Raw genomic sequence first — 14,183 nt, 5'->3', positions numbered from 1 at the left:
ATGTTCGTCTCACGTTTCAATGTCCGTCAATTTCATACAATTTTCCCCGCTCATAGGTTTAGTTCACTTGATACTGACTTTGGTTAGTAATCTTTTTTTTGTCACTTATTTCAAAGTCCCAACTTTTCGGAATGAACAGTATCACGATAAGTACGATTTACGATTCATAATCTTCATTCATTAATTCATTCACCCTTTTCTACCTCTGCCCTCCTTTTCCGTTCAATCATCCCTCCTTTCTCAGGCAACAACAGCAACAGCCTTAGCCCCAGTTGGCTGAACAGCATTCGGCCCTACATTCGGATAGCTGGCAACCGGGTTCACGGCATTAGGAGCGTTGTACCCGAAAAAAGCTTCGAGTTGGCGGACCTCGTCGACCACGGTCAGGACCGTGAAGTCGCCGGGGTAGTCCCAGCCCCAAGAGATGTGGTAGTTGGAGTCCTGGGGTTGTGTTAGTTGTGTGGGAAATGGTGGGGGCAGAGGGGAATTGGGGTGGGGGCAGATGGGGGAAAGAGAAAGGGGAAATACCTCTTCGCAGGGAGTGTCGTACCAGGAATGGTTCCCAGCTGGGGTGTAGAAGTCTACGGTGGTGCAGTGTTGGGTGGAGGAGCCGGTGTTGATGGTGAAGAAGTAGGTGCAGACTTTGATGTGTTAGCCCGTGGGGAGATTTCTCTTGGAAGAGGGAAGGGATTAGAGAGGAGAGGAAAATAACGAGAGGAAGGGAATGGGGGAAAGGTGAGTGAAGAGTAGGAAAGGAATTACTGTTAGGATTGGTGCAGTCTCTGGTGAAGTTCTCGATGCTCCATGATTCAGCCAAGCTGGTGGAGAGGAAGGGAAGAAGGGAAAGAAGGGTGGTTTTGAATTGCATTTTGAGAGTTGTTGAGAGTGGAAGTCTTTGTGAGTCTGCTTGAAGTGGATGAGCAGGTCTTTGCGGATGATTATCAGAATTGAGGAAAGTTGTTCATACTTATAGATCCATCCATAATACGAGATACTACGAGATAAAAATGACTCTGGAATTCTCAACCATCCTCTACTTGATGATCTTTCCCCATCACAACCTCAAAACCGTTGAGCTTGCCAATGTCATCCAACTTCGCTCACCGTCGAAAAATCATCACATCTCATGATCTAAACTTGTACCTATGCACCGAACGTTCCTGCAGCCCCTCCGCAGGGACCCGAACGCTACATGCACGATCAGCGGCCATCTACAGACACGAGATCGATGCTGCACAACCCCTGGCTCGATCTAGCATAGACAAGTCTCGTGATGGTCTTGTCTGCATGCCAGGTACCGATTCTCGTGTTTCTCATGTCTCTGTATCCGCCGAGAGAAGCCTTAATTCATAGTTTCTGTTACATGTGGTCCCCGAATTTATATTAATTTCTCCTTTAGCGCGGGGAAGTAGTGGAACAGGGGGTTGGTTTCTGTGTAGCGAGAATGAGGGGAGGGGTTGGGGATATCTTGGCAATGAGGTTGGAATACGAGGTGGGATGTTGCCAAGAGGGAAGATGTGTGTTACAAGGAGTAGACTTTAAGACTTGTTGTACGAAACTCGGTTGGGTAAAGGGCTATGGAACATAGTGTGTTGGCTAGCGTTGTGAGGGGTGGGTTGTGGAGGGGTAAAAGTTAAGATTCCGAGATGGTGAAGTTTGATTTGAAGGTTGAGGCTGTCGCTGAGGATTGATAGGTAAGACATTCCGTTTAGTTCTTCATACGTTTCCATGGTCTAGAAGTGGAACTTGAGGTGATGCTACATGACACGTGATTATACAAGCCTAATCCGAGAACGGAGGGTCGCAGTGAAGTTCGAGAATGGTAAAGTACTCGTCGGATCATTGCTAGGTTACTTGGTGTGTACATCTTGATTGTCGGTGATAAGTGTACTTGAACCGTTCGATGTTGTTGGAGTTGAGGTTGTGATGCTCGCTTCGATGCGCCCCATCCCAGCCACCACCAATTGAATGGTCACACCACAGGAAATCAATTTCTTATTCGAGATCTTCTCTTCATGCTTCGAAAGACTTTATTGTAGGTCACTGCAACTAATTGTGATAGGAGACATTGAAGAAAAGACAAAATAAGGTTTGTAGCCTCATGCCGCTGACTAATAGAGTAAGACTCGGAGGAACCTTTCTCCTTCGTAGCTCAATCATCCCATTCAAAGAGAATGACTCTTGTGGCCACACTTTCACTCCTCAAATATATATCCTTCTATCAAGTATATTCATCCATTATAAACAACCATGGCGGAGTCTGTCAACGTTGATACTTTTCAGCTTGATGCTATCACGCCTATTCCCCTCAATCGACCACACGAGGACCACATCGAGTCACCAATTCACCTTCCTGCCGCTGAGGTTGAACAAGGACAAGGAGATGTCACTGTTGCTCGTAGCAAAGTTCGGATCACGATGACCCTTATCGCATGCTACTTGTCACTCTTCGTCGCTGCTCTCGACGATACTATCGTAGCTACTGCCGTGCCGACCATTGCCTCAGAGCTGCACTCTCCTTCTGGCTACGCCTGGATTGGCGGTGCCTACCTGATTGCTGCTGCAGCAGGGACTCCAATATGGGCAAAGTTGTCAGACATTTGGGGTCGCAAGATCGTGTTCTTAGCTGCCGTTGCCTGGTTTCTGTGCGGCAGTGTCCTTTGCGCGGCAGCGGTTGACATGACCATGCTTATTGTAGGCCGGGCCGTTCAAGGTGCAGCGGGTGGAGGAATCTTCATGATGGTCGATATTGTCATTAGCGACATCTTCAGCATGAGACGACGAAGTTTGTTTCTTGGATTATGTGAAGCTATATGGGTAATCGCGGGGGCGATAGGGCCCGTACTTGGTGGTGTTCTGACGGATTATGCGTCCTGGAGATGGTGCTGGTGGATTAATCTTCCCTGCTGCGGCCTTTCTCTCATTTTTCTCGCATTGTTCTTGGACGTTCACAATCCCAAGACGCCACTCGTGGATGGTATTAAAGCAATCGACTGGGCTGGAACAGTGAGCATCCTTGCAGTCACCATCATGGTGCTGTTGGGACTCGATTTTGGTGGCAACACGTTCGCTTGGACATCACCCAAGGTCATCTGTCTGATCGTCTTTGGTGTATTTTGCAGCATCCTCTTCATTTATAGCGAGAGAAGACTTGCGAAGTACCCTCTGATACCCTTGAAGTTGTTTACCCAGCCATCCAATGTCGCCATTCTTCTAGTGGTCTTCTTTCATGCGGTCTCGTTTGTCGGTCCCGAGTATTACCTGCCTCTTTACTTTCAGTCTGTCAAAGAGGCTTCGGCTTTGAAATCAGGCACGCTATTAGTTCCGCTATTCGTTACCATATCGCTCACAAATATTTCATCCGGTCTCTTCATCCATCGGACAGGACGGTACAGAGAACTCATCTGGTTGGGGCCTGTCATTCTCACTCTTGGAACCGGACTTTACATTTTCTTGAACTCGACCACCTCAACTGGACATATAACCGCTTTTGAAGTGGTCGTCGGTTTAGGCAGTGGCTTACTGACCATGGCTCCAATGGTGGCGCTGCAAGCCACGTGTGCCCAAGAAGATGTTGGGACAGCGACTTCCTCTTTCGCATTTATCCGCTCTGTCGGTCTGGCTATCTCAGTTGTCCTGGGTGGAGTAGTCTTCCAAGATTCGATGGATACCCAAGCCTCTAATCTTCGTGCTGCTGGAATTTCCGCCAATATCACGGGGCTACTCTCAGGCAAAAATGCAGCAGCGAATGCTATGATCACACACACTTTGACCGATCCAGTCCAAAACAGAGCTGTTAAAGATGCGTTCGCGGTCAGTTTACGGAACTTGTGGATCATGTATACATGCTTCTCATTCTGTGGCATTATTGCCACTTTGTTTGTCGCGAAAGCGGTTCTGTCAAAGGAACATAGCGAGACTATCACTGGGCTCAAGGAAAAGAAGGAACAAATAACGCGAGCCACCTAGTTAAGAGATTACCAACATTTGATGGCATCAAACAATCAATGCTTCGAATATTGAAGTCTTCTAAATCCTCGCTATAGGTATCCAAAACACCCCTGATTGAATGCTGCTGCCGCTCATTCAGACTATCACCACTGTTTCCTCAGCCCATTTCTGCTCCATTATTTCCATATATAGCGCATTGGAAGTGAATGGTGTCGTGCGTGTCTTCTTATCCAGGCCGAGCTTCTTAGTAAATGAAGTTGCTTCTATCTCCTCGATTTGGGCAATAAACTCAGGCGATGCTATACATGAAAGATCAGTGCAATCGAGTTTGAGTACTCCAGCTCGATGATATTTATTAATACCCTCCGCCTCCGGTGTCTTCTCCATAGCTTCCAAGACAAGTAGATGCAACGGGTTTTTGTCGAGCATCTTTAAGACACTAAAATGACCTCCAGGCGGAGAACAGTACTTGGATGCAACATTTCCTCCACTTTCCCTCTCGATGATTTCAGAAATATGGCGCTCAAGTTTTGACACCGATGCGTCTGCTGATTTCCATTCATCGTTATACAGCCTTGGTAATCTCCTCAGAGGGCCGGTTATCGTGATTCTGTCACTTGTTGCTTCCTCGATTTTTGACAGAGCACAGAGACTATTCTTAGTCTTCAAGTCATTTTTAACAACCTCATATCCAACACTGGCCCAGCTCCAGGATGGAAAAGCGTCGAGAATTGTTGCGGGGACTAGCGTTGCACCTTCAACATGCCACAAAAGTCCTCGGAGGAGGTCCTCTTTCCACACCCCAGCTACGTACGTAGGTCTTCGAATCGTCTCGCAATATATATTGGCCAGACCTGTGATGGCTACGAGACGATCGTCGATATTTGTAAATCTCCTTTGTGTATAATCTTCGATTAGGTCATACCACAAACGAAATGTATCCGAGTGCGACCATAATGGATAATCCAAACTGGTGGTTAAGTGAGCTCTTAACTTTTTGAATCGTATGAATGGTGGTAATTGCCAGAGAAATGAAGACTCAAATGATATGTCGTCATCTTCACCCGTTGCTTCAGATATTTTATCCTCGACACTTTCTGTTACACCCCTCTCGAATATCTGCTCCTCACAGCACTTCCAAATCATTTGAGAGGTAGTGTAGTGTAGTAAGCGATTCGGGAGTAAACATTCTTGCATTGTCCATCCCCGCTGACTCCAAGGTCCATCATATTCGCGTTCTTTATCGTCCCATTCGGGTGACAAGAACAATTTTTGTCTCTCATCTTCCATTAGACTGCTAGAGTATGGAACATGAATGTAGTTGAGGTCGCGTCTCTGAAGGAATCCGTTTTTCACAGAATTGGAACTGGCAACGACAAGAGTCACTGTTGACCCTCCCTAGACTTCATTCATCTTGGAAGCCTCTTCGCTCCACTCTGGAGTGTCTTGAATGATGCAAAGTGCATCAATCCAAATGTAAGGAATACCCAAAGCTCGAGTGATAGATACCGCGTCTCGAATCGTAGGATCGAAATCGTCCCAAGCTATCCCGTTCTTGAACTCAACCATAGTGTACTTGGTAAGTTTTCTTGAATGATCTCCCCCCCAGCAGTAGCTCAGTGCGAGCCATTCCAAGTGTTGGTCTTCAGGAGATGTTTCTATCAGAAAGAGATTCCGAGTCTCGCTGTCGACTCGCATCAGCCACTTGGGCGGTCTATGCATCTCAGGGGGAGGTCTGCACGAACGATGTCCCTCTACACAATTCTTCAACCAGCGTGAAGCAATTTCAAGTGATCTTTTGGAGCTTGGATCTTCTTCCATCTTCTTTAAAATTAGTGGTGAGCCATCCTCTTTGATTCCAACAACTTGTGGAAAACTTCTTCCACTACCCAGAAAATCAGCTCCATTACACAATTTTACAGGTAATACCCACCATCGCGCGCATCCATGTATGCATCAAGACCGCATAGTTTAATCAATCGTTCCTCGGCTTTCGTATCATAACATACTTCAATTCTACCCCCATACGCACGGAAGACAACTTGCAACCCTCTCGCAACCTCTAAATCTTGACAAGTGGTTCTCGTGAAAGCTTGGAATATGACATTGTAAAGCTCGCAGTCTCTGCTTGATCTCTCAACAGCGAAAATGTCGTCGTGGTGATCAACTTGGGAGCCCTCATACTCAGTGAGGCTGTAATCATGGCCTTCCTCGCCGGAACCAGACAGAGCTTCCTGTTTGTCTCGGCATTGGAACAGGCAGATACGAACGAGACTACGGATGTCTACCCTAATACATGTCGCGCAGAAAGACATTTTAGATTGTATGAATAGTGATCAATTTTGTCAAGTAAGTATTTTCATTTTCACGAAGTCCAGAAATTGAGAGTGGGTTGAAAGTAAGGCTACTGTTGCCTAATCCAAAGTTGGTCGTAAACTCACCTTGATTCGTCGAGAAAAGACGCCTATGAAACGTTTAAAGCGCGTGACTGCGGCTAACTCATTGGCCTTAGATTCAGGATAAAAGTTTCAACCTGAATTAACAACCTTCTCCAATAACCTGAATTAACATCCACTTAGCAAAGGGTAGAATATACAGAAGGGGGATGATTACAAGAGGATAATGGGTCCATTTATCAACTGTACCTTCCAGCCTTTGAGCTAACATACCACCAATGAATAATAATAGTTGACAATAAAGTTCCTATGTCAAAACACAGTCTCGATTTGGAGATGACTAAGGAGCTTCAACGACATGCCTCTTTCTGAGTTTATCATGATCATTCTTTTTGCGCTAGCTTGTCTCACACAGGTGTGACTATTTAGCAAAGATCATCACATAATCAAGCCTCGCTGTTGATTTGACACACCACCTCCGGTTCACGTGATGCGATCATCAGTCATGCAGCTATGATCTGACAGACCGAGTAGCCTTACAATCGTACGTGATTGGTGCCTCCAGTGTCATGATGTTTGCCACCTTGGATTGTAGCTTGCGCCACACCAATGCCTTCTTCCTCTCAGCGACTCTCAATGTTTGAGCTCGTAACGCCACATAGTCTTTTTATGCTTGTATTTTGCGCTCCCTGCCGCCAAGTATGCGCGCCTCCTCAAGGATCTACATCATGAGGCTGTACTTTCTCACTTGTAATTGATGAAAAGCACACTGTTCGAATCTTTTCACGGCAACTTATACCACCTAACAACATCTGGGATTTCTCTTTACTTGACGTTCTTTTTGTTTATAGACCCCACTTGGATCAAAATGTCGAAATCGCTCTGCTCCACATGTCAACTCATTGACTTCCGAAAATACCTTTACGAAAGCAAATTTTTCAGCACCGCTCCACTGGCGCTGCTAGGTTCTTGGGAGCAGATATGTAAAAGAACCCAGTGTCCGTTTTGTCGTCTGGTTCATGATGGCTTCTCTTCTCACGCACAAATACCGCCTAGCAAGTCTATGATCATGCTCTCGAATCGGAAAAGTTGGAAATGCTGCATTAGCTATAACGAGTATCATGGCATCAGGTGGAAAGATTACTCAAATGAGTTCGATCTTCACGCTCAAGCCGAAAGAACGCACGCCGAGTCGCGATATCAATTTGTGGTATACTGGGAGAGGGGACCGCGAGAGTTCGTGGAGGTTTTCCTTCGGCCGCTACGTGATGGGCCATTTTATGGCAGGATCGTGGACCAAGAACGTGCGAATCTCTCTTTATGTCGAAAGTGGCTTGATTTATGCCATGATTACCACAACGGAGCTTCTGGGGTGTGTCTAGGAAAGAAGACGTCAAGACGGTTTTTACGGGAAGGCCTTCGCTTGATCGACGTCGACGACATGAGAATTGTGAGAGGCTCAACCGACAAGGCCTACTATGTTGCCCTATCTTATGTCTGGGGGCAAGATGTCATGAAAACAAAGATGCCTCTGAGTTTGAAAAGTTCTGTTCGAATCGACAATGACGGCGTGGAAACGATAGACCTGCCAGATTTATTACCTCGGACAATACAAGATGCAATTGAAGTGACTCGCTCGGTCGGCTATCGCTACCTCTGGGTGGACTCACTTTGCATTATTCAAGACGATGCGGTAGATCGAGACGGTCAATTGAACATGATGGACGAGATATATAGCAATGCTAATTTGACAATTGCAGCTGCTTCCGGCTTGCGTAAGTTTCAATAACTTCTGATTTATTATCCTCCCCTCACACACACTATCAAACATTGCGTCTTTTTGACTTTGAATTCCTCCGAACGCAAAACATAGCTGATACTGACCATTCGTAGATGCGGACTGGGGATTACCAGGAATTAGCAGGCCGAGACATTATACTCAACGCTCCGAAACAGTTATTAATGGGGTGGAGCTTGCGCTTGCATTCCCCTCCTTTCGTGATCTCAACTCAAGTATGACCCTTAACTGGAATACTCGAGGATGGACCTTGCAAGAGAAGTTGCTGTCCAAACGTATATTACTCTTCACCGACTTCCAAATGTACTTTAGGTGCGCCAACTCGATCTGTGCTGAAGACATTGCTATGGAAGCTGGGATTCTCTCCGACAGCATCAAGAAAAGACAAAATCCTTTCAAATGGGGTGTTCAACGGGAAAGGCCAAGTACATTGGACAAAGTTGGCGACTTCATCACCCTGGATGCATTAAAGCTCACGGACAAGAGCTGGAATTTGACGTTCCTCCCAAACTATGTGGCTTTGATCGAGGAGTTCAGCCAGAGAACCTTCACTTACAAACAAGATACACTCAAAGCTATCTTAGGAGTCTTGCGGACGTGGGGTCCCTCCAATGATAATTTCCCCGGCGGATTACCTAGGGATTGGCTGTCGGATGTTCTTCTGTGGCAACCACGGGACGGTAGCGAATATCATAGTGGCCATGCGTCGAGGATAGGGATTCCGACATGGTCTTGGGCTGCGTGGTCGCTAAGTGAGGGTTGCATCTGGCCAGAATATACAAAAGGCGTTGCGTGTCGAGACCAGCCGATTACAATACACACCGAAGACAATGGCTCTATCTATTCATACAACATTGAACCGCAATACAAAGAGCCATGGAGAGTAGCGAAGAGAAGCTCAGAGCTCCTCTCAGTCACTGCTCAGCAACATTTGAAAGGATCTGGCACCTTGCTGAGCTTTCAGTCGCCTGTCTGCTTGTGTAAAGTGGGCGAGGTGATCAAGAAGAGGAAGGACGTATCTGCGGATGCACTTCAAATGTTTTACATATTGGACGGTATCAACCAACGTGTTGGTATAGTATGGACGTCTGAACGCGTAGCCCAAATGCCTCGGGGTCACGAGTTCATTGCTCTCTCGTACAGGACATCAGGCACGACATTGAAGAACGCGGTTGATAAGAAATATATACCCAAGCGGAAAATAACACAAGCTGCTAAGGTCGACCCTGTAAGTGGTACGTCGTACCTGCAGCCTGATAAGGAAGTGGATCGCTCTGCGGGAGACTGGAAAGTCATTAATGTTATGCTTGTGGAGTGGAAAGATGACGTTGCATTTCGGGTAGCTATTGGCCAGATTATCTCCACGGCCTGGGGAACATTGGGAGAGCAGTTAGTGTATCTTGGCTGAGATATTCTCTACATTATGCTTCTTTCCGTGGCTTGCAACCACCATTGATTCACGTCTATCAACCGAAGACTCTAAGATTTCTGAAAACATATCTATTCTATACCATTATTCTTGCTCTATTCAAATCTTACCTCCCTTCCGCCTAGCAAGCACCCGGATCGCCAGCAACAAACAAGAGCGAATCCAGTCTGTAATGAATGTAATATGTTCGGTAAGCACATTCATATCCATAAAGACCCCAAACGGGATGATCCAAATTTCAATCGACTCAAGCTGGGGTGAGAGACACCAAAGTCCCATGCTTCGAGTAAGCAACCAAAGTGTACAGCTCAGTCCATGGCCGCGAATCTCGAGCCTCGATGCGAGAGAACTTCTGGAGCAATCTGACTGTAAGATAGGAGGCCTCGGTCAAAGCGAATTGTTCTGTGCAAATCAGCATAAATCGTATGCTCCAGAATTCTGGTACCCACGACCAAGACAAATCCTGGGTCCTCCATTGAACGGCAGGAATTCCTTAGATGTGTCAGTGGGGTTCATCGTTGATTGAAAGTAGTGGGATCAATACCCATCCCAACTTCAGGCCTTCCCATCGCTCTGGTATATACTCTTCCGTCTTCTTCCCGAAGAACTCCTCTCGTCGGTGCATAGACCAAACACTATAATAGACGTGTGTACCTTTCTTGACAAACATTGGCGAACAACCATCTTCTCCGCCTCCCCGTGGCAATATAGTATCTCGGATAGCCTCTCTCGTATTAGCAGGAACCACAGGACGTAGACGAAGCGCTTTAAAAATCAGCATGATGAAAATCCTGTCAACACATGAAGACATACACTCGTTAAGACAGAACTTCAGGTACTTCATATCCTTCAATTCCTCATAGGTCGGCTCCCTACCGTTCAAAAAAGCTACCTCGTCCCTCAACTTAGCGTAGATGTCCGGATGTCGAGCGAGTTCCCAAAACGTGTTGCTCAATAGGCTGGCCGTCGTATCTCGACCTGCCAGAAGGACGTTCAAAATTTGATCTCGAAGTTCGATTCGATCACCAGTCTCCTTGGCCAATTCGTTGAGGAAGATGTATTTTGATGTCTCGTCTGCACGACTGCTTTTGCTTGAGTTACGAAGAGCGAGCGCTTCGTCCACAAACCGATCGATGTAAGCGAAAGCTCGCTTCTGTGCTTGTTTGGCCTTGGGGCTGTAGCGGAGTTTGGAAAGGGCTCCCAGGCGAATGTTATGTACGATGTCAAGACACGCGCTATTGATGTGAGTCCTTGCTAGTTTCCTTGAGATGGGAGGAAAAGACGAAAGGAAGGGTTGAAACATACTACGTATAGGAATCAACAAAATTAGCATCCGAGTCATCTGCCACAGCGTCATTGCCCAGTTGCATGTTGTACAGTGTATGAACTGAATGCCCAAACAAGAATTCCGTTGCTGTGTCCATGGTAAAGGCGAAGAAAAGCTTCTGCAAATCGACAACAGATCCATCTTTCGGGATTGCCTTGATAAGCTGGTCGACATGTGACTCCATGAAAGGGAGGTGGTCAGTCATGTTATGTCTTGCAAAACTTGGTCTCAGCACCGCCCTCGAATGGCTCCAACGAGCACCATCGCTAGTAAAGATACCTTTGCCAAACAATGGAATCATCGCATTGACTCGGAAGCTGGAGAACTTGAAGTCGTCGAATGCTGTAGCGAGGATGTGTTTGATGTTTTCCGGCTCAGTGGTGTGGATGGTGGGGTAGTGAACTATGGAGAGTCTCGGAGTCAGTCAAACTTCTTTTGATCATCTCTCAGGAGGAAGCTCGCGTCATTGAAGATAAAACATGTCTTAAGAGTGAAACCTTGTCTCATCACTCCCCCAATAACCATAATGTGAATAAATTCCTGTGGATACACCTACGATGCTTGGCTGTAAACGTCGACCCATATTGTTGGAAACGTTCGTATGTTCCTTCTAGGTATCTATCGCTTTTTGCGTTCTGTAATGTCTTCCATACAAAGTCAAGCGCCAGCACGGGATCTTTCAATGGAACTTTGCATCTTGGCTCGAGGCATCCATGGCTTTTTGCGAATTGGCGGCGTTTGAGATACAACCGAGCCTGTAGGAAGGAGGTGTATACAACGAAGAGTGCAGCAATGAAAAACGCGAGTTGAATTTGGGTCAACATCCTGTGTTATGTCGTGAGGGTTTTTCGAGATGTTGTGAGAGAGCTGATGAGCTCTCCAGAATATCGTACGATCCGACGAAAGTTGCTTTGGATCGATTGAATGTACTATGCGGTGATAGATATCTGTATAATGAAAGAAGACTGGCAGAATGTAAAGATTTTGCTTACTACTGACGAATGCGGTTAGATTTAAAGCGACTTCCATCAGATCGTACGATAATTATAACCGTTCAAACATTTATAGCGAGATACCAGATCATGGTACCTCGAACCAAGAACAGCAACAATTGGTTCTAAGGTCCTGTAAGCACCAACTTCATGCACCAACTTGGGACAATGAAGCCACGGCCCTATCCTCTGCTCACCCGTCGTCCGCCCCCCTTGAATTAAGCGAGCGCCGAAACCAACAAATTTCGGATTCGTGGCTCAAGTTGCCCAACATATCCCAAAAATCTTGAATTTGGCGGGATGGTCGTCTGCAATGACTGCAGCCAGATCTGTAAGTTGTCACATTTATTCAGATTACTTGGTTGCGGCGGAGTCATGGAGATGATGACAAGGAGGGTTGTAAATCGTTCGCATAGGTTGACTCGGACGAAAATCGGCCGTTGCCGTCAGAATGAGGAACCGAAAGCGAACAACTAGTTCTTGAACTGCATAGGTGACGAGGAAGTGACGAACAGATTTTAATATGGCTCTCCTATAATTGTGTCTATAACAGTGTCCTGCTGACCTTTGAGGGTTGGCCCCCTGGGTGTTTCGCGGAGTGACTTGCAACACACTGGTACTTTTCAAAGTCTGACTAAGTTTTAAGTAAGCGCGAGTTTTAGAGCAGGTTGCAAGTAATCACTTGCAAATAATTTTGTAACATATGAAGCGAGAACATCACCACCAAGAACAATTATGGATGTCGCGTGGTGAACTACAGCCTACTTGCTTGTAAATTTACCGTACCCCATCTCTTAGAATTTTGGCGCAAGTGTTAACTAAGTCTTGTTGCACGAAATTACTTGGGTACACTACTATTCAGAGATTCCGATTGGCCTCCGCTTCCAGAGAGATCAACACCGCCATACTTCATATACGATGGCTCGCCACTAGCATGCCAAACTGAGTTTCCGAGACGTACTTTTCCGAAATGTTGATTGGCCCCCAAATTCAGAAACATTTCCACCGCACAAATAAGCCTGAATCATGGGTTAACAAATTTCCTGCTGCTCTTTTGATTTAAACCACAAAAGTTTTCACCCCAATTATCCTCAATAAATCGGCTTATCTGTTATATGAAGTCATTGGAGATTTAAAAACATAATTATAGAGCTCCCGCACGCCTCCAACGTGCATCGTCAAATATCGGCTTAAGTGGGATTGGTTACCATCCGTGAACGTTCATCTCTCTCTATTGTCCAAGACTATTGTGCTGCACGAGGCACGGAAGATCCCTCGTTTGGGACGCATGCATGCTGACTCACGTGTATCCCTCTCCAACTTCTGCACATCGTCAACTTTACCAAACTTTTATGCAAACAACGTCAGCCTCCCAATGCAGACTTTGTACAAAGCAGTGATAAGTCTGAAGAAACTAACATACTTATTGCTCGGACTTTCGGATTGTCGGCTGTGCCGTCGGTGGTGGTGTAGCACAACCCGATGGAATCAAAAGCTGTGCCTCGAACGGCAAGCAATCCGCTATACGAAAGCGAGATCTTACCTGCGCAAAAGATACCCCCTCCTTTTGTGAAAGATCGACAGCATGAGGCCATTTCTCAAATAAAGTTCGGAAGGAATGCTTTCGTTGCGAGTGTTATAGAGGCGGTCTGTGGGTTTTAAAGTTCATAGCCTCCCACAAGCTCAAATTCTGACTGGTTGAAGGTATATCGAACCATCTGGTGCAGCCTGACGTCAACGCCTCGATAGCCTTACACTTCACCCTTTATAGTCGTGAATTCCATCTTCAGATCATTTCATATCGACAATTCAGGCAGCAGCTCATTCATCCTGCGATTGTTCCAATCGAAGGAACACTGTTGCATCGAATCAGAAAGGCGAATTACGCTGTCAAGAGACTATTGATTCCTACATCCTAGCATTAGAAAGCAGATAACCAGAAATGGTACAAATCATAAACTTCTACTCGTTCTTCACAACGGTAATCTTTCTTGTCGCCTTGAATATCGCAGGATGGATTTTATATACCATGTCCAGGCCTGTATCAGCCCCGGAAAGCAATAAAGCAAACCAACCTGACGCAAAAACAACCAATGCCATCAGCGAAGAGATGAGCGAATGCCATGGAGAGGTCTTGACCGATCTGGATCAGAGCATGTGGGACATGTTTTATAGTACTGCTATGAAATACCCACAGAGAGAAGCTGTTACGAACATGGGGACAAAAGTCCGTGCGTTCAGGCTGTAGAACCTCGAAATTAAAACTCTTCACATTAGGACTAAACTATCA

The 14,183-nt window shown here is 46.1% G+C and overlaps 6 protein-coding genes across 6 annotated transcripts in view; 3 read left to right on the top strand and 3 right to left on the bottom strand.

Annotated features, from left to right (window-relative positions):
• Nucleotides 1-240: 240 nt before the first annotated feature.
• On the bottom strand, nt 241-868 carry LY89DRAFT_666584 (uncharacterized protein; the record flags this gene model as incomplete). Its single annotated transcript, XM_018212922.1, has 3 exons — nt 241-441; nt 529-641; nt 763-868. 3 exons carry the CDS (start codon nt 866-868, stop codon nt 241-243), a joined length of 420 nt encoding a protein of 139 aa, XP_018074080.1.
• Nucleotides 869-2,058: 1,190 nt separating this feature from the next.
• LY89DRAFT_458608 (MFS general substrate transporter) lies at nt 2,059-4,027 on the top strand. The gene has a single exon (XM_018207668.1). The coding sequence runs from the start codon at nt 2,251-2,253 to the stop codon at nt 3,967-3,969; it is 1,719 nt and encodes a 572-aa protein (XP_018074079.1). The 5' UTR covers nt 2,059-2,250; the 3' UTR covers nt 3,970-4,027.
• Nucleotides 4,028-4,086: 59 nt separating this feature from the next.
• Nucleotides 4,087-6,918, bottom strand: LY89DRAFT_666582 (uncharacterized protein; the record flags this gene model as incomplete). The annotated part of the gene is made up of 6 exons (XM_018212921.1): nt 4,087-5,349; nt 5,461-5,836; nt 5,881-6,240; nt 6,393-6,415; nt 6,621-6,654; nt 6,875-6,918. 6 exons carry the CDS (start codon nt 6,916-6,918, stop codon nt 4,087-4,089), a joined length of 2,100 nt encoding a protein of 699 aa, XP_018074078.1.
• Nucleotides 6,919-7,215: 297 nt separating this feature from the next.
• Nucleotides 7,216-9,553, top strand: LY89DRAFT_730979 (HET-domain-containing protein; the record flags this gene model as incomplete). Its single annotated transcript, XM_018219532.1, has 2 exons — nt 7,216-8,122; nt 8,241-9,553. 2 exons carry the CDS (start codon nt 7,216-7,218, stop codon nt 9,551-9,553), a joined length of 2,220 nt encoding a protein of 739 aa, XP_018074077.1.
• A 268-nt stretch (nt 9,554-9,821) lies between these two features.
• Nucleotides 9,822-12,088, bottom strand: LY89DRAFT_772252 (n-alkane-inducible cytochrome P450; the record flags this gene model as incomplete). The annotated part of the gene is made up of 6 exons (XM_018221906.1): nt 11,458-12,088; nt 10,880-11,303; nt 10,388-10,809; nt 10,119-10,339; nt 10,024-10,066; nt 9,822-9,976 (listed from the first exon to the last, which is right to left on the bottom strand). Exons 1-6 carry the CDS (start codon nt 11,723-11,725, stop codon nt 9,822-9,824), a joined length of 1,533 nt encoding a protein of 510 aa, XP_018074076.1. The 5' UTR covers nt 11,726-12,088.
• A 1,915-nt stretch (nt 12,089-14,003) lies between these two features.
• LY89DRAFT_580071 (AMP-binding enzyme family protein-like protein) overlaps nt 14,004-14,183 on the top strand; it is a gene marked incomplete at both ends in the record, with an annotated part of 5,213 nt that continues 5,033 nt past the window's right edge. The window contains one exon of the mRNA XM_018209043.1: nt 14,004-14,137. Within this exon, the coding sequence (XP_018074075.1) occupies nt 14,004-14,137 (134 nt within the window). The remainder of the gene's footprint in view (nt 14,138-14,183) is intronic.

The sequence above is a fragment of the Mollisia scopiformis genome, assembly GCF_001500285.1.
Source record: "Mollisia scopiformis unplaced genomic scaffold LY89scaffold_7, whole genome shotgun sequence".
Classification (NCBI taxonomy): domain Eukaryota; kingdom Fungi; phylum Ascomycota; class Leotiomycetes; order Helotiales; family Mollisiaceae; genus Mollisia; species Mollisia scopiformis.
Note: the sequence above shows the minus strand (reverse complement) of the source record. Positions and strands in the feature narration are given on the sequence as shown.

Bases quoted from the DNA above. Each gene is read 5' to 3' on its own strand.
- LY89DRAFT_458608 (XM_018207668.1), top strand. From the start codon at position 2,251: ATGGCGGAGTCTGTCAACGTTGATACTTTTCAGCTTGATGCTATCACG.